Source organism: Trichosurus vulpecula, chromosome 3 (genome assembly GCF_011100635.1).
Source record: "Trichosurus vulpecula isolate mTriVul1 chromosome 3, mTriVul1.pri, whole genome shotgun sequence".
Classification (NCBI taxonomy): domain Eukaryota; kingdom Metazoa; phylum Chordata; class Mammalia; order Diprotodontia; family Phalangeridae; genus Trichosurus; species Trichosurus vulpecula.
Genome location: NC_050575.1, coordinates 210,906,518 through 210,925,626, shown reverse-complemented (window position 1 = coordinate 210,925,626; position 19,109 = coordinate 210,906,518). Strand labels below are relative to the sequence as shown.

General features: G+C 46.4%; 1 protein-coding gene across 6 annotated transcripts; it reads right to left on the bottom strand.

Annotated features, from left to right (window-relative positions):
* Positions 1-145: 145 nt before the first annotated feature.
* Positions 146-19,094, bottom strand: AGBL5 (ATP/GTP binding protein like 5). Of its 6 annotated transcripts, none has more exons than XR_005009813.1 (17): positions 18,906-19,037; positions 17,612-17,875; positions 17,195-17,366; positions 16,616-16,779; positions 15,726-15,903; positions 15,318-15,496; positions 14,310-14,766; positions 13,615-13,784; positions 13,175-13,310; positions 12,027-12,229; positions 11,272-11,474; positions 3,727-3,834; positions 3,023-3,178; positions 2,097-2,209; positions 1,741-1,787; positions 1,082-1,215; positions 146-691 (listed from the first exon to the last, which is right to left on the bottom strand). XR_005009813.1 is itself a non-coding variant. In XM_036748023.1 (17 exons), the coding sequence occupies exons 2-17, from the start codon at positions 17,827-17,829 to the stop codon at positions 520-522; spliced, it is 2,886 nt and encodes a 961-aa protein (XP_036603918.1). In that variant the 5' UTR covers positions 17,830-17,875; positions 18,906-19,050; the 3' UTR covers positions 146-519. The 6 variants fall into 6 exon arrangements, 4 of the variants coding, with proteins under 4 accessions (XP_036603918.1, XP_036603921.1, XP_036603919.1 ...); XM_036748023.1 differs by having other exon boundaries at positions 1,082-1,291; positions 18,906-19,050; XR_005009814.1 differs by lacking the exon at positions 3,727-3,834 and having other exon boundaries at positions 18,906-19,094.
* Between the last annotated feature and the right edge of the window lie 15 nt (positions 19,095-19,109).

Genomic DNA, 19,109 nt, shown 5'->3' with positions numbered 1-19,109 from the left:
AGACATCCCGTCCCTCTGGCCTTCTTCCGCAGGAAGGGGGCCGCAGCAGCAACATTCTCTTCTCTTTTCCAGGGTCCCCTGATAAGGTCTGAAGCTAGACGGAGTGTGTGTGGTAGGGGGTCTTTATACTACATTCAATCCTGTCCACCTTTCAAAATAGCAAACTTTTATTGAGGTTTTTTTTTCCAAACAACTTTTATTTCCTCAGTCTTCCCTATCCTATGAAACAAGCCAGAGGCAAAATCTGCCACTGAACAGGGCTCAGTGTAGGGGCTGATTCCTTTTCCAACCCACCAATATAAAAAATATATATATATGGTCCCAAATTCCTGTGCTGTGGAGGGAGGGATGGGGCTGGGAGGTCCCTGCTCCTTTGTCCTGCTCCAAAGTGGGCCCGGAACAATGAGGCTGACTCTCTAAGGAGCCATGGTTGTTACAGGGTGGGGAAACGACTGGTTAGGGCACTTCCTGTGCCCCAAAACCATGGCAAGATGTCCTACCATGGAGTCAGAGGCTATATCATACTCTGGGAGACTGAGTGATTGGGGAGGGCTTGATAATAGAACAACCCTCAGGCTGTCCCAGTGCCCCCCCACTGTAACAAGTTGGGGGCTGGGAGCAAAGGATAGGACAGGCCAGAAGTGAGGAGGCAGGAGCGGAGTGGGGCCGTGGGGGCCCAACCAGGTACAGCCTGTAACAGAAAAGAGGGGAGTCAGGCTGATGAATTCTGCCCCTTCTCTACTCTCAGCCTAGAAGGATCTGAGCTTTGGATGAGGGAGGGAAGGGAAGGGGGCACCAGAGTTCTAAGGCCTTTCTTCTGTGAGGGAAGGGGGAATCTCAGCTGTAAGTTTGCTTGGTGGGGAAAAGGTAATGCCTTGGTAGGAATGTCAAGGAGGCTTAATTTTTCAGTGGGATTGTGCATTTGAACCCTAGGGTGACCAAAGGAATTGGGGAAATTAAGATCCTTAGTGAAAAGATAAAGCTGTGAAGAAGGGCAAGAATGAGGGTGCAAATCACATGACCTAAGTCAGGTTCATGGAATCAGACTCATGTGGAAGAGTGTCATGGCCCTTGTACTCACCCTGGTGCAGCAGAGCAGGATCCTGGCTCTGGCTCAGAGCTGTCCCTGGTCCGGGGGATGGGGGATGTGGGGCCCGAAGAGCCTCTCATCCCTCTGCCAGGCGGCGATGAGCCCCGGCCCAACCCGGGCCTAGCCTGTATGGATAGGGGGTGGCGCTGAGGGCTAGACTCTTCCCCTGAGCTTCTCACTTCCTGGACTTGATTCTGGCATCTCCATGGAGGGAGTGTGGTACAGTAGGGGATTAACACAAAGGAACTAGGACTTAGAACTCCTGGGGACTGTCCCTAACTGGGACAGGTAATGTGGGATTGGGGCAAAGGACTTTAGTCTGGATTGTGTCTTCCAGGGTCTTACCCAGGGTGGGGATAGTAAAAGGGTCCAGGTGCTCTGCAGTTTTGAGCCTCTGCGGCCCTTCCATGGCAAGGGGCTGGATGAGCAGAGAAAGCTCTCCATGGGGAAATGGTAGGGTGTGTGCAAACCTCCCTCAGAGTTCCTCTACTCCTCAGCCCCTGCCAGGGGAGTTTATCCTCAGTCGCCCAATCACGTCTTGCCTATACCCGCTTCTGCCAACCCAAAGTGGTTCAACACTAGCCTGGGGGCCTTGTCTGACTGGGGTTGGTGGCATGGCTGCTCCTTGGAGCAGCAGCCAGAGGTGTTACCTGGGGAATCCGGGACCCCTCCTGGCGGAAACTCTCCTCGGGCAGTTCTGGGCAGAAAGAGAGGAGAGGCTGAAGGCAAGGACAAGAAAAGCCAAGGCTAGGAAGCTGAGGTTGGGCTGTGACTGGCAGAAAGAATGAGGCTATGGAAACTGGAATTGTGGGTTGGGGAATTGTTGCTAGCTGGGGGGTTAAGTAGATTGCTATGGATTTCTTATGGCGAATATCCCAAGTTCCCCACTTTGGCAATAGACCAGTGTTAGACATTTTCCCTCCCACTACCAGAATGAAGGATTTGCTGGATCAGGGCTCTGTTAGGGCAACTGTGCTGGGAACAGGGATAGGCCACAAAGTATTACCTGCAGTCGAGCCCTGATGCAGGGGGTGCGAGACCCACTCCCCAGCAGCCCCTTCCCGATAACCATGACAGTCTCTGGTTTATCCCCTGCTGACAAGAGTGAGCAGCTACTCCCTAGAGATTAAAAGAAAATTATCACTGGAATGGAATCATGCCGAAGAGGTTCAAGGACTACAGATGATAGCATCTGAAAGATGATTTTGAATTAATGTCTTGGGGATGGCATGGAACCCTAATCTGGCTCTAGTTAGAATTTGGCTACAAAACTGTTTAAAGGAGTTGCCCAATCTTGAGTGCAAAGTAGATATGCCAGGAACTCTAGTCATTATGTAAATCAAATTTTAAGAAATAAGGTCAGAATCCAAGACTGGAGAGGGCATCTGAGCTGGTAGCTACAGTGGAAACCAATAAGAGGAGGACTACTGGTGTGGGAGTGGATGACCAGAAGGTGCTCTGTCACACAGAACTCACCAAGAGGGAAGAGATTTGTTCCAGACAAGTAGAACTAGATATGAAAAGGCACCTGCAAAAGGCTGCCCTTATCTGGTTTCCAGTGTCCTACCATGACAATGATTTGGAGATGAGGTACCTTGGGCAACTTGGAAAAAGTCCCTTTAGAGGGCTCTATGTGAGTAGGCACAAATCAAGGTCTGTTTTTAAGTCATAAAATTCCAGTTTCTTTTGGAGGATATAAATGTTTTATGTGGGGCATTAGGATAATCCAGGCTTGTGACTAGGGGTACAAATGAGGCTTTAATAAAGGATAGATCAAAGCTATATTGTTTCAATAAGGAAGCCAGGCTAGGTGGCAGCAGAGGTGAAAGATACTTATCTAAAGCTCTGTTGATGAGACTGACTTTGGGGCCATCGACTGGAGGAATGGGGGAAAGTTGGCTAGAACATAAAACAGTGGCATGAGGTACAGACCTGCTATACCAAGTGAGGTAGGCAGTAAGCAAGTGCCTATGTTTCTTGAAGGGGCTGGGCCAGCACTAGGAGGAGTTAGGGGCGAGTCCAAGCTGCCTGTGGTAGGGCGATTGGCCAGTGGTTGCTGCCTCCGTCTCCTGTCCTGGCCTCGGGACTCTAAGCAGAGATTAACATAAGTAGATAAAAGGGCAAGTCAGTAGGGGGCGTTCTTCACTGCCCAGCTTGCTCCCCTCACTGGATGATGTGATGGGGCCTGGGTTTTACCTCTTTCCTGGAGTAACCCTCGGATGGAGAGGATCTCTAACAAACATTATAGAGATTCAAAGGCAAAGGAAATTAATTTTTTTCTCTAGTTAGTAGAACTTAAGTATAATGCTAAGAACTGAACCCAGGGTTTGTCTCTTCCATCTTGGTCCTTTTTTTGGGAGAAACCATGGCCTTGACTGTTCCAACTGCATCTTGAAGTCTATCCAGTAACCTAGTCACAGATTATGTAGTATTGTCATTTACTGTTTTTCCTCATCTCATAAGTGCTCTTCTTATCCCAAAGGGTCTCTTGGACAACCACTCCCATTGAGGACCCTCTTCCCTATAGCCTGCCACTGAGTTTCAATCTTCTAAGATTATGCATATTTATCAGATTGACTGTTACTTCCCATCCAGTTTTGTAAACCTTTAGCTAACCTGGTTCCTATTTCTTTTACCTGCTCGGATTTTCCAGTCTGTAGTAACCCAACTCTGCCCATGACCTTGTCTTTGCTTCCCTGCTGTGTTGCTGCTGTCCTCTCTTTCTTCTGTTGTGCTCCCTGCATCTGTCACACACAAGGAGGGGATCCAGGGCTAGTTTCCTCAATAGAGAAGAGGGAAATAGGACTGGCCAAAAGTTGGCAGAACTTTTACCCAGACCAAATTCCATTTCTGTTCTCCCTAATTTTCCTAATAGATTTAGTGTCTATTCCTGGGCTCCTGCCTTTGTGGGCTTCTAGGATGGAGGAAGGGGAGTACTGCTTGAAGGCATTTCCTGATCTTGAGTATGCATGGTTAGGACTGTGTTCTGAATATTATCAGGTAGTACTTTCTCATAAAGGCCAAAGAGCAGCAGTGGTTTAGAAATTACATGCAGCAACGATAGCTGGCCAAGCTGGAAGCCACACTGATGCCAGCCTTAATCTGTTTTCTCCATAGAGTTGACATTGCTTGTACTGACCTGCACTAACCGATTTTTCTAGATTGTAGTCTGTTCTGTTTTGAGGTGGCAAGGATTGTTGAGACTCTTGGGCAACTGCTGAGAGGAGTGGAGGCTGCTGCCACTGTGGAGCTCCTTTCCACATTGTATTTGCTCTGCAAGGTATTTGCTCCTAAGCTTCAGAGAGTGACTGTACTAAGAAATGTAGTAAGGAAGAAACAGAAGTGATATTGTTGTGGAGTTTACAATAACTCACTTAGATCAGCGTTCTTAATCTTTTTTGTGTCAGACTCTTGCATTCTGCTGAAGCCTAGGAACTCCTCAGAATAATGTTTTTAAATTCATAAAATAAATAGGATTATAAAGGAAATCAATTATATTGAAATACAGATTTCAAAATAATTTTTTAAAAAAGTTTACAGACTCCTGGTTAAGAACCTCTGACTTAGCTAGATGAGAAGCTAGAAAACAGATCACGATTCTAGCATGAAGGCAAGATAAACTAGCGACAAGGGACTTCAGTTATCTAGAGATCTGATGGATTCTTTACCAAAAACAAAGCTAACAATTTCCTGGCTTACCTAAATGCCAGCTGCATCCCTCAGAAGATGGAGAAACAAGGGGAGCTGCTAGCCTGACAATAATTCTGACCAACAAGGGTGATAACCTTGGGGGAAACAACTTTTAAGATTACTGCTAAAGGAGGGGAAAGCCAGGCTAGTCTGTATATTCTATTTTTGAGAGCAGATTTCAAAGGGTTCAACAAAAGGTTAGGTAGATCAAGGTAAGTGAGCCTGGGAGGGCTACCTGGAAGAAATAAAATCCTAAAGATGCAAAAATAAATAGTTCCATCGGGAAGAAAGAAAGGAGTTGTGTAGACACTCATGGAGATGCACAGGAAATTCACTGGCCCGCTTAGGTAGTATTATTAAAAAGATTATATGGGATAATAGCAGATGATAGACAACAGAATGTATTTATTATGTTCAGTTTTGCATTTTTTTCTCTGTCAAAGGTCCTTGTGCTGGAAAGGACAGGACAAAAAATGTTAAAAGGGATTGAAAAGCCAAGACAAGCAGATACTAAGCTTATCCCAGCTGTGTTGAGTGAGTTCAAGTCAGCAGTCAGGCGTGCCTAGGTAGATGTTATTGCTAAGCCACAGTGAATGATCTTTGAAAAGTTATAAAGGGAGGATTTACGAACATCTAGAAAAAGAAATGGTGATCATTAAGTCAGCATGGTTTCATCAAGAATATGCTTTTCTCCACTAAATTTTCCAACAGAGTAACTAACAAGAGTCTAGTCACTAGACTGACATTGAGAATGCTATAGAAAGAATGTCTGGACTTCACAAAACATTTGACAATGTCGTGCTATTCTTATGGAAAATATTTAGTGGTATGGGCCGGATGATATTACAGTTAGGTGTCTTATATGGTTGAATGACTGGATTTAAAGAATTAGGGCTTGATAACTTCTTGGAGGGAGGCCTTTAATGGAGTTTACCAGGGATATATAAAAGCTCCATACTATTTACATTTTCATCAGTATTTTAGATCGTATATTTATCAGATTTGCAAATAAGGTGAAGCTGGGAAGGATAATTAACAGGTTCAGGGTAAAAATAATGATAATCACTAGCATTTATATATCACTTTAAGGTTTGCATACAGTATCTTACTTGATCTGCACAATAACCATGTGAAGTAAGTGCTACCATTGTCCTCATCTTGTAGATGAGGAAACAGACTGAGCAAAGTTAAGTTGATTTACCCAAGATTACACAGCTAGAGTCTGAGGTAGAATATGAATTCAGGTCTTCCTCACTCCAAGTCCAACACTATACTAGTTAACTTGATAGGATGGAGGGGCTGATTTTAAAGGCTTGCATTTGAGTTTGGAGGGGGGAAAAAGGACTAATTTCATAAAACAAGGATAGAAGAGGCATTAGTAGACAGCAGTTCACCTGGATGAGATCTTTGGGTTTTAATACACAATCTCAATATTAAGCAAAGCAATTAAAAAAAAAAAGCTAATATGATCTTAGGCTGTACTGAAAGGCACCATGTCCAGAGAATGCTCTTCAATTCTGGGCACATTTTAGGAAAGCCATTTGTAAACAGCCCTATCCAGAGGACGGCAACTAGGATGGTAAAAAAACTGAATCCAGGTCACACCTTAGAGGATTTGTTGAAGGAACTGGGGATTTTTAGCTTTGAGAAAAGCAGTGTTAGGAGTAAGAGTGGAGTAAACCTGGAAGACTGTCCTGTGGAAGAGGCATCATTCTTATTTGCTTGTTCTTAGAAGAGAGAACTAGCAGTTTGGGGTAGAAATTACAGATTTTAGCTCAGTGCTATCCCAAAGTGGAATAGGCTGTCTTGAGTAGGCAGCAGGTACCCAGTTACTTAAATAGGAGGAGACAGGTTGACCAGTTTTGGTGTATGTTATGAGTTAGACTACACAACAGCTGAGGTTTCCTTTAACTCTGAGACCATGTTAAAGAAAGGCAGGGTTGGCTCCCAGACCATATCCTCACAGAGGCTTCCATTCATGGGGTTGGAAAAAGCTGGCCAAGTTGGTAGGTCACCTACATGACCATACTAGTAAACTAAGAAATGAACTCAGTCTTGCACAGGTTACAGCTGTCATTATGGGCATCTGGCACAATTACTCTGAGCAGCTTGTCCAAGTCCTGCCTACATTGGTCAAAGTTGGGAATTTTGAAGTCTAGAACTATGGTGAATGTAATAGATATTGCCTATATCATGGAAATACATATGCTGTGTTCCTTCTATCACACTTGGGTAGCAGGTACCCAAGACCCCAGCTACACTAGATTAACTGTTTATATCCACAAAACTGTGTTGAGAGTAAATTGAATTTAAGAGCTATAAGGACAGAAGGCAAGATGCCAAGCCTCCTGAATTCAGGAGGAGATACTGGATGATAAAAGTTAAATTTGGGGCCAGGATTTCAGGGGAGCAATGGCAGGAGCTCTGGGTCCTGTCGGATTGCACACATTGATGACGGTAAGAAGGCCCTAAACCTCCTAATGCAAGGGTGGGGAACATGTGGCCTAATGACTAGACAGACATTCATGTTCCTAGCTTTGGGCAGTGTAATGGTGGAGAAAGGCACTAGATTTGGAAGCATGATCTGTTCAAATCCTGGCTTTGCCATAGATTGCATCATAACTTCCCTGGGCCTTAAGTTTCCTCATTTGTAAACTGAGGGGCCTCAACTAGATAACCTCTAAGGTTCCTTCCAATTCTAAATCTGTGATCTTTCAGCTGTGGGCTAGAGGAAAAAAGTGGAAAATTTCAGAGGACAAGCCATTTTCTAGCCCACAGTATTTGTCTTGCTGAGATGCTGGGGCCTAAAATCTACCAATCCATATCTATCCGTAAATCAATAGTCAATCACACTTTCACTGGGAAATGGACCTAGCATACAGAAACTGTGAAATGTGGCCAGAGTCAAATTCTTGGCCATAGCCTAAAGATCCTGAATATTGTCCACTGTTATTGGTCCAGAAATGTTAGTCCAGAAACTGTTTTTCTTAAGGTTGCAGTGGGGACATGACTGGGGTGTTCATTCAAGTGGACATGGTCAGTAGCAAGAAAGAATACATAACTGGAGAGAATGAGATAAGTTTGGAGATGATCTGAGTCATCCACACAACAGGCGCTAGTTGAAAGAGATTAATTTTTCTGAAAAAAGTACAGGCCTCTGCACTGAGCACCTGTATCATTAAAGCTAACAAGAAACAACTTAAAAATGAGGATGGTACGAGGACCAAGGTTTTTCTCTGAAGTCAAGAAGAAGGTGGCTAGAACTAGGATATGGTAATGGAATTTAAGTGTAAAACCCAAGAATCTTTCTGAGGCCTTATACTACAGCTTGACTTTTATTCTATAAATTTGAGTTCCAGTGAGGCAAGGCTCAGTAGTAGAGCAGAAAGAACATTGGAGGCAGGAAACACTGGGGTTCAAATCTTTAGCAAAGGTTTGCCCAGGACACTTCCCTACCAAAGAAGTTCCAATGAATTCCTGTTGCCGTTAGAGTAAAATATGAACTCTTCTGTTTAGCACTGAACACCCTTCATTATCTGGCTCCAACCTCTCTGTGCCTGGGCTGATCGCATACTATTTCTCACCCAGCTGCGTCCAAACTAGCCTGCTGTGCCATTCCTTGTAAATGACACATCTGTATCACGTCTGTCTCCGTGAGGGATGCCTCTTGTGTAGCAGCTTTCCTTTTTTACCTCTGCCCCTTGGCATCTCCAGTTCCAGGGCCACCTCCTGTAGGAGGCTCTCACTAATTACCCCAGTTGTTAGTGCTCCTCAGATTAATTAGTATAATCCTATATTTTATCTCTGAGCACTGTATCTCTCAATCTGCCCCCCCATCTACATAGAATGTAAAGTTTTGTGTGTGTATCCACAGTGCCAAGCATATGCTAGGTACTTACTGATTCATCAGCATGAACTCAAGGATAGAATGAGAATGACAGAGGAGCCTAGGCTGCAAAATGTGGGGAGCCTAATACCTAAAAAAAGGCCTCTTACAGACCTGTACTCTTCTATGACACTACAATCCTAGTTGTTCTCATCTTAATTTGGTCCATGATACAAACTAGAAACCTTCCCATCAGTCATCCTGGTGGAAAATAGAAAAGGAAAGCCAGGACTTCCAGAGTTCTCTGACTTGGCAACAAGTAGTTGAGGACTGGGGTTCTAGGGTCTATTTTGAACAGCTTTGTTCTCCCAAGATTGTGGAATGACATTTTAGGATAATGAGATAAAAACTTATATTCTGGAGGAACAAGACCTTTTTATCTGAAGTCACAACAGAAACAGTGGTGACAGCAATGCTTTTCCCCCCTCATGTTCCCTCTACCCACCACCTGGAAGACAGCCCCCTCAACTGAGTTTAGCTGCTCTACCAAAAGCTACCAGGTGTGTTACGGATTGCAGGGATATCTCGAGCGGGCCTCCCCCCCCCCAGCCCCAGTCTTAGTAGCTTTTGCCTTAGATATCCCAAAAGCTAAAGTTACCAAGACCCTGCATCAGGGCTCTACTAGTCCTCCTGGGTAGGAGGTGAAGAAGGCATCTTGCTAAGTGATCCAGCTTTTACTGTAAAGGAGTATCAGTTTTAAAAAACCATTTACAATATATGTCACCTCCATTTTACAGAGAAGATGATTAAGGTTCATAGAGATTAGATTTCTTGCTCAGGATCACAAAGCTGTGAAAAGTCTGTCCCAAATCTAAGTCCAGGGCTTTTTCTATTATGCCTCCCCCTCAAATTTACTTATAGGCTGGTATCATCCAAAAGGTCAAGATATAAGTTTTAGCTGAACTCTCCTATCTATAAAAGGATTCTGGGGGTGGAAGAAGCTAGTCTGGCTGTTCCCTCCCTGAAGGCTCCTTCCCTTGGCTCTGATTTCATGTTTTTGTCCTGGATCCATGGCAACCTTGTGAATTCTCCCTTGCCCAGGGCAGCCCCATGGTTACTTCCTCCTAGGCAGCAGCCACTCTGCAGTTTGGCAGATAGCTTTCTATGACACTGTAAGCCAGGTCAATCAGCCTTTGCCATGAGATTATGGATCCCAGTGGGGGAAGAAGAAAAGGAGACCTAGTTCTGGAAGCATTAGGTCTTATGCACAAACTCTTCAGGTGCCATCTGTAGACACGGAATAGTAAACAAAACACATCAATATGCCCATTTTAGAGATGAAAAAGCTGAAGGTCAGAAAATTTAATTTCCCAAGGCCACAGAGTTAAGTGGCAGAGCTGGGACTAGAACCAAGCTCAGATTCCCTATAGTGGAAACTCTTTCCACTACACCATGCCATCCACTAACACTGGTATGGGAGAAATGAGAGCGGAGAAGTTCCCAGGGATGAGTTCCTCTCAGGAGCAAAGAGAGGTTTCCTAAGCTGAACTTTAAGTAACACTAGCCCAGAAACCTTCAAACTGTGCATCAGCTGTAATGGTCTAGTTCAAGGGTTCTTAACCTGAGGACTGAGAATTTAAAAAAAAATTTTTTTGGTAACTATTTCAGTAACATTTGGTTTCCTCTGCAAATACTATTTTCTTTATGCATTTAAAAACATTCTGAGAAGGGGTCTCTGACACAAAAAGTTTAAGAACTTTTAGTCTAACCTATTTCTAGAGGTATAAATTATTTCTGTTTCTTGTTTCAGGCTACTCGTAAAATCATAAAATCATAGATTTAGAGCTGTCAGAAACCTTCGAGGTTATACATGTCAACATCCTCATTTTACAGATGAGGAAACAAATATAGAATGGTTAAGAGTAACTTGACCAAAGTTTCCTAGGTAGCAAATAGCAAAGCCTGGATTTGAACCCAGGACTGTTTTCCCACTACACCCTGTTGCTTCCCAGTGACTTCCTTTTTTCCCTCCCAATAGCCCAGCCTCTTTCTAAGAACACTTTTTATGGACAACACTCAGGGGCAGAGGCACAGCTTGAGAGGGAAGCAAGAGTCTAGCTTGCAGGACTAGAATAGATGTTATTTGAGGTCAGCCCCTTCTATTCTGGAAGTCTTGCAGTGCTTCTGACCTCAGTCTTTCTGCCTAGGCTCTAAAGCCAGAAGTAGCTCCAATTTTTAGGGACCTTGGGATACAGCCATTCTCTCTCAGTGCTGCAACTTGGAAAGAATGCCTGCTTTTCATCCTGACTACAAAGCAGCATACTACAACCCTTAATTTAGAGATTACGTATCTCAATATTTATCAGTTAGCTAGCATTCCCTTTTGTCAGAGGGCTTGTCTGGTTTTCAGTACGTGTTAGGGCCCTTTAGTTCCTTGGGCTCTTGTTAGAGAGTGCCTAGGACCCCTACCCATGGCCCCAGTCTGTGGCCCCCATGCTGCAAGGAAAACCAAGGTCTCAGGAGAGGCTACAGATTCTGCTGTAAATTGGTTTTATTGGTTTGCCCCTTGGCTCAGGCCCAAGAATGACTCTTCAGGGCTAATTTTTCCCCCAGCAACACCAGAGAGAATGGAACATTTGCCCCAGGGGCTTTCTTATCACCTTACCTCTAACAGGGCCCAGCACCCGATGGTTGCCTTTCTGGGTGGCAAGGCCCAGGCCTGGTAGCCCTGTGGACCGACTGCTATGAAAGGGAAAGCTGGGTGAAGTTTTGATCTGTGGAGAGTTTTGCTGGCTGCTGCCACTGGTACCAGTGCTAAAGCTTCGGGCCCGGCTCAGGGTATTTTCAGAGCATGACGTAGGCAAACCACTGCAAAGCAGACAGAACAGGTGAAATCTAGTGGGGGTATGTTCAAGTCTCTCAGCCTCCACATCTTCCCCTAATGAAGAATCGATGGAAATCATCTTTGAATTAAGGACCATTAGATGCCACTACCAAGGGAGAAAAAAAAGAAATCCTCTGCTCCTTGATTAGCTAACACGCCCATTTCATTTAATCCCTCCCAATCTGGGTCATGCTGTTAAGGAAGTTACAAGTAGCCTCCCCCGGCAAATGTATCTCACCACTGGCATAGGCTGATAGCTCTACCTTTCTGGGAAGTCCCTCCCTCGTTCCCCTTGCCTGGCTTACCATTTCCCTAAAGAAGGGATTCTCAATCTGTTAGGCAATGAGTTATTGTGGATTTGAATTCATAACACCCTTTCCCCCTCCTAGAAGCTCCTATGATGCACATTAGTTGTAAAATTAAGTGTATTCTGAGTTATTTCATACATTCCTTGAGATAGTTGAGCCCTCATGTTTTATCTGAAAACCAAGTAACTTCCACTTTCCCACCCTTTCCTCCCATCCTGTTATCCTTACTTGGGGCCTTTTGGTGGGGTTCGAGAGCCTCTCCTTTTGTTGATGCCTACATTAAGGCTGTTACCTACGCCTCTGCTGTTACGAACATGTCTCAGCATCCAGGCTCTCAAGTTGTTGAGGCAGCTGTGCTCTGACAGGACAATTCTTGGCCAGGGATTGCATTCTGCCATATCCAGGGCTGCAATAGCCACAGCCCGCCCTACCTGCCAAAGAAGTTCAAGTACAATTTGGTATTTGGGAGCTTCATACCATGCATGGTACAGAAGAGGTAACAGGAACATTCTTGATTTGGATCCCTCAAACCAAGGGGAGGGTCACTGTCCTTCATCTGCAGCCAGTGCATCCCCTATCAAAGCTGAGACTGAAATTCTTTGCCTCTAATTTTTTCCTTTTCATACTATTATTGCTTTTATGAGATGCTATCTCAGGAATTAAGCCAGATGGCAGCACTCTCTATTGTGGCATTAGTGACCCTCAATGGCTTAGAGTGGAAAGACCTATAAATTATAGGAGGGAACAAAGCTCTTTTCCCCTATTCCTGTGGAGCCTCCCATGAGGCCAGGAAAGACGTGTGCACTTGTATGATGAAAGCAACGGCCCAGAAAAACAAGGTAGGATGAGATAAGGGGAAAGACCTAAGCCCCAAAAGTGTTAGACGAAGGTATGCTCCCAAAAGTGGAAGGGGTATTCAACTGGAGTCCTACTGGCTGTACTGGGGCGTATTCAACTCCCCATTATACGGGAGCCCTACTGGCAGTATGATCTCTCCATAAGCCTTCAGTCAAGTGGAGTTAGCATAGGCCAGAGCTTCTTAAATTTTTTCCATCTAATTTCAGCAGTGTTTAGTTACATTGCCTGAGGACATTCGCAGTGCAAAGTGAGCATACTTTGTGTTCAGAACCAGGGTTGCAGTGAAGTTGTTAGATGCGACACAGGCAAGGGATGTCAGAAACACCTCAGATTCATTACTTGTTTGATTTTTAATTAATTTTTGGTCACTGCACAGTCAGAAACTTTTTATTGTTGCCAAATTTTTTGCAACCCCGTATGAGGTCGTGATCCATGGTTTAAGAAGCGCTGATGTAGGCCACTCATGGTTCGAGGCTAAACTGCCTGATGCCTTTGCTTCTACCTCCATGGCTCATTACCTGTTCAAACAGCTCCACAGTGTATCTGGAACGGAAAGCAGGTGGGGGAGGGGGGCTGGCACGCCCATTGTCGTGGCAGGCAGCTGGGATACTGTTTACTGAGCGTCCAGTGTTGTAGTTGCATTCAAGTGTGTAGCTAAGACACAGAGACCTTTATATCACTACTCTGGACAGATGACATGTAGCTTGAATATACTAAAGTGGTCAAGGAAAAGATTAAGGGCTATTTCCCAATGAGCTGGCAACCACCCCCGATACTATACCCTCCAAGCTAAACTGTGGAAGACAGATCCAAAGAGACAGAGTCTTTATCTTTCTTCTGAGATGCCTTGGGCTACCACAATCCATTTCCACCATTCTCCTCTCAAGGCTAGGTGTGGGTACTCCTAGGAGAACATAACGAAAAGCTGAAGCCCTATTTTCCCAGTGTCCACCCTAACCTGTGGATGATCCCTGAGGCTTTGTAGATGGCAACTCGACCACTGCCCTCCTTAGACTGGCCATCTCGCCGATCCCGAGCATACATGTTCTTCTCTGAGAAATTGCAGCCTTGGAAGTCAAAGTGTGCTGAATTCAGGGAGATAAGCTTTGGATACAGCATATTTTCCACCTATTTGGGATGAAGAGCAAGCTCAGAAGGAGTAGTGGGAAAGAGAAGGAAATAAGTCACTACATTCAACATCAACACATGCGACCAGCATTATGAGTATCAAGTTAATAATTCTTGAATTCCCACTGTGTACACTGTTTTGTACTAGATGTTTAAGAAAGGTATGTATGATTAAATCAACAAAATGTAATTTCTTTCCCTTCAGACCTTTTTCCTACTCTCTCCAGTGTTCCCCCACCCCCAGCCAATCTCTTCTATTTGGCTCCCAATTAGAAAAGGCCTAATTTCTTTTACAGTTTTGAAAAGCCTGGTCCTTAGCACTAAAACCCTGATTTTAAAAATACCTCATAATTCCAGATTTATTGCCAGCTGCCCCCCAGAGAGCTCATTTTCTTCTGGAGTAACAAGCCTATGACTATTCTTCCTTCTGCTCACATTCTATACGTTAACACTCCCCTCTCCCCAACTCCCACCCCTTAACTCCTAATGTATACCACATCCCCAGGCCAGTTTCAAGGTCCCTACCTGGGTACTTTCATCACTGAAGCTATTTCCATACATGAAACAGCCCCTTTTAGAGGCATGTCCATGTAAGTCCACATAGTAGGCCACACCGCTCTCCTTGGGGGGAATGGTTTCAGGGGCTGGCTCCACCTCACCAGATTCTGATTCCAAAAACCACAAACTATTGGGGTCCTGGTTTGCTGGCTCAGTTTGGGTCCAGGACTCAGGATTGTCCCCATCAGCTGAGAGTCCAAGGTCAGCCTCATTATGGAGATTGTCGGTTTTTTCAAGTTCAGAAAGAGGACCGGGTGGGGCTGAGGGTTGGGGATTGGGCTGTTGGTCAGAGGGAGTATGGGAATTCAGACGTGAGTGTACATGGTGATAGAGCAGCACTGCCTTAGCCCCATAGATGGCTGGGTGCAGGATTGCATCTGGCTTTAGATACTGACGGTTCAGGTTCACTCCTCGTGAATCTGTCCTGTGTAGGAACAAGGGATAAAGTTGAGTTCTGGAAAGCTGGAGTTGGAAAACAGACTATGGTAAGTGGCATAAGATACAGGAGGTGGGGGATTGATTATCCTATAGTTTGAATTAAGTCTTAAGAAGAAAAGCCATGGAAGGGAAAGGATTAAGGAGAACCTCACCCCAGAGCTGCAGAAACTGGAGAACAAAACCAGACCTTCTACAACTGTTGGTACTATCAGCTTAACCATTCTTGAACTTTCCCTGCATGCTCAGCATTGTACTAGGTGTTTTGGAAGGGTGTATGTGGTTAAATCAACATAATATACATTGTACTACTACTGGAGTCTAGGAACAGTTCTCCACACCCAAGCAACCCTACATCTTTCTTCCTTCCCAAATGTCCAGGAGAGTGCACTCTTTTTCAGGCCAATGGGGCATTCCCTCTTTAGGATGTAGGAGAGTTGTGAAATCAGTACAGAATAAATTTTACCTCATCATGACACCATAGCATTTATCAGAAGGACTACTGATGATGAGGAGAGGTGAAAGGGAAGTTTTTCTTACCGATAGTGACCCCGTACCACACCATCTGGGTTCAACATGGGAATTAGTTTAAAGACAAAAAGACGACGTAGAGTCTGGGCACGAGGGTCATCAGGTCGAAGGATAAAGTCCAAAAAACCATTGAAGACAAAGCTAGATGGAGTCTCCCCAGGGTGCACCCTGCTACTCAAGAAGAATATCTGCGGTAAAGAGGAAAGCAGTAATTAGAGCTGTCAGTTCTGGTTCTATTCAATGGCAGGAGGACGTAGCTTAGGCCTCAACTGGGGCCGTGATAGCAAGAGGTCCAAGTTGTCCTTCATGCCCTAGAGATACATGGTCCAACACACCCATAAGTGTCTTGACCTCTGCCATGATACTTGTAATGATACAGAAGAGCCAACCTCCTACCTTTCTTTCCTCCCCACTCACCCTCTTGCCTGAGAAACAGAATGGCCGGGGTGTGCTGGTATCAGGAAATAGCTGCTCCAGACGGGGTTCTCTTTCATCTCGAAGCCCATGACAGGAACTCACAGTCAGCAGATCTACACGAAGTCCATCCAGAGAGTTGCAGAGGAGTTCTCGGTGGTAATAGATGGAATCTAAGGGACTTCAAGAATAAGGGTCATTAGGCCACTGGAGTCTCCCAATGTCTCAAGAAGAGACAGCCCACGTCTGCAGAAGGGAATTAAGGTAGAGATAGGGAGACAAACTACCTGGTCCCCAAACTCCACACCTTTGTAATTTAAAAACTAAATGCAAAAAGTTAATGAGAGAATAAAACAGAAAATAACGTAAAAGTGGATACAAGACAAAAATTTAGAAAAAGGGGCACATATGCTGGCATAAAGGAATCTTTCTGTCCACAGGGCAAAGAGGTGGGAAGAACTTATGGCCACTGGCCTTTTCTTTGGTTTGTGGCTTCTCATACATAGAGATTTTCTCTCAGGCTGCGCTCTATCAGGGCATGAGAGATTCCATTCTGGAAGTAACTAGGTAAAGTATAAACTGAGCACATCGGAGTCAATGAATACTTGTTTGAGTGATTGAAAAAAAATAGGGATTTAGTCCTCTTTTTCTTTGGCTAAGGCAATAGGGGGTCTGAACTAGGCAGGAAAATAGGAGAAGATGGTAGGAATGGCATGATGAGATCAAGGCAACTGATACTCCTGTCTCAAAGGGAGCCAATGGTAGTACACAACTATACAGAGAAAAGACTGAAGAAGTATCAATTGAGAGCTCTTGGGGCAAATCACAGGAGAAGCAGAGGCAGTGTTTTGGTCCCAGTAGTTTTTGGAGGGAGTAAAGGCAGGACATAGCACCTGCTAAGGGAAGGATGGCTCTCCAGAAAGCGCTGGTCTAGCTGGTTCAGCAGCTCCTGGCAGTCACTGTAGGAGAAGGGGTAGCAGAAGGCGAAGAAGGTGGTAGCCCCACGACCCTCCACGAAGCGGTGCACAAAGGACAGGACAAACTGTGTCTCTGTCATCTGAGGGGACAGAGGAAGAAGAGGAAAGGGCAACGAACTACTACTCCCATAAAAACTTAATTCAGTAGTGGCAGCTAGTCTTTTTCGGCCCACCAAATTAGCATTTAGCCCTTCAGCATCACAGCAATAACAACCAGTTTCTCAGCTTCACAGTTGAGAATGTGCCACCTGTTTCAATGTAGCTACTTGCCTCAGCAACCGGGTCTTTCACTGCCTCCTAGACGCTGGCACCAAAGACCCATTAAAAGCTACAGATGTAGCTTGGGTTTAAAGCAAAGGGTCAAAGTAGAGTCCTTTCTTCCTAGTTCACTGTGCCAGAGACAGAACAATTTCTTTCTCTCAAGGGATCTTTGCACCCCACTCTTTAGTTTTTGTCTATAGCAGTACCATCCTTTCTTCAGCGTGGAAACTGTACCTCAAAGGTGGGCCTGTCACGGATGCGCTCCCAGCGAGGCCGAGTGGGCAGCGTACGTACGAAGGGCGCCATGCCCTGGGAGTACAGTTTGCTTTGCTTGTTCATGTTCATGATGTTGATCTTTATGAGTTTTCCTGGAACTCCTCCCCGTACGCTGAAGTAGAACCATGACCTAATGGGGTAGAGTGGGGAGAGACAAGTCTGTAAGGGAGACAGATGAGGTAGCAAGAAGAATGGAGCAAGGCAGGTTAGTAGAAAGAATGGGAAAAGGCTGTTCTATGGGGATGACAAGTAGGGCATTGTGAAACTGTGAGGAGAGCCAAGCAAGTCCCTAGGAGGACAGGTAGGAGAGTAAGGCCAAAGGAAGTATGGCGCTGGGCTTCTGCACATTCCCTCCCCTTGACCCCAGCTTCATACCTGTTCCCATTCTCATATTCTGTTTCAGCACAATCAGGCCGTGTCCACACGTTGAATTCGTAGTCAGAGGTAGAGGATATTCCGCCGGTGGTGGGGGCTGATCCCCCACTCCCGCCCCCCTCCCCTTCACTAGCCACAGAATCCACCTTCTCCACATGGGCCAAGTTCCCTGAGTCAAAGCGGGAACTGAACAGCAGTCCCCCACAGCGCAGCTCCATGGCGGGGCTGAGTAAGCATCCTCCTGCCCCAGACTGGCCCTGAGAGCTAAGGGGGTGGGATGGGGATAGGGAAGGAAGGAGGGGAAGGAGAGGGAAGAAGACAAGCTGTGAAAACTGACTTTGTTAGTCTCTGGGTTCTGAGGGTGCTTTCCAGTACTTCAAGAAAACCGGGAAGCAGCTTTGCTATAGAACACCAAAAGGAGTTACCACCATACTGTACTATGGACTTCGGGCTGTAACCTGACCCCCTTACGCTACTGCACTGGCTATGCCAATCTCCAGGCCCCGGGGCTTCCATCTCTGGGAGGATATATACTGATTAAACCATGCTGACAACACCAGACTCTGAACCTCTTTCCCGCCCAAAGTCTTCACAGTGTAATAAAATGGGCTCAATCCTAGGGAGAACACCCCAACTCCGATATATGGGGGGGCATCCCCGAGGAAGACCCCCCCCCCAGCCCCAGTTGAAGGGAGGAGCTAAGCTTCAACTCGGAGACTCTGCCCCCTCTCTCTCCACCTCCTCCCCCTCGTGGATCAGCTTAACCTGGAGAGACACTTCTGCAGCCTCCCGGGCCCAGCTTCCCATTGCTTTCCACCTATTGTGGAAAAGGTAGAACGGGGTGGCTTATCCCAGGCGCGAGGAAGCGGGGCAGGGGTCGTCCAGGTCACCAAGCAGCTCTACACTTCAACTCCAGCAGGGACAATGGGTCTGAGCCCGGGCCGGGGCTGCCCTCCCCGGGGGCTCGGCAGTTGAGGGAGGGGTTGCAAGCCCCGAGCCCATACCAAATCAATTCCCCAAAGGGCCGAGGGGCAGGAGTGGAGCACAGCCGTCCAGGCGCTGGGCGTGGGGCAGGGGACTAGGGCAGCGCCTCCGAACTCGGACCGGCCCACCTGCCCGGCGCGGGGTCCGGCGCCTGGCTCCAGGCTCCGGGCCAAGCGCGGGGCCGGAGGGGCAGCAGCGGCGGTGGGCGGGGCCGGGGCGGTATCCCAGGAGGGGGCTCCGGGCCAGAGGGGCAGAGGGAGGCGGGGCCGGGGGCTGAATCGGGGGAGCCCGGCCGAGGAGAGCCCCTCACCTCTCTCGGGGCCGGCGCTCCCGTTCCTCCTCCCGTCAGTGTGGGTGCGCCTCCAGCCCCGGCTCAGCGCCCGGGCCCCGTCGCCCAGGACTCAAACAAAACGGGAGCGCCGCGGCGCCGGGACCCCGCTCTGCCAGGAAACAACAAGCCATCCGCCTATTGGCCGCGGGCGCAGCTGCCCACCCACCCAGCAACACTCACTGC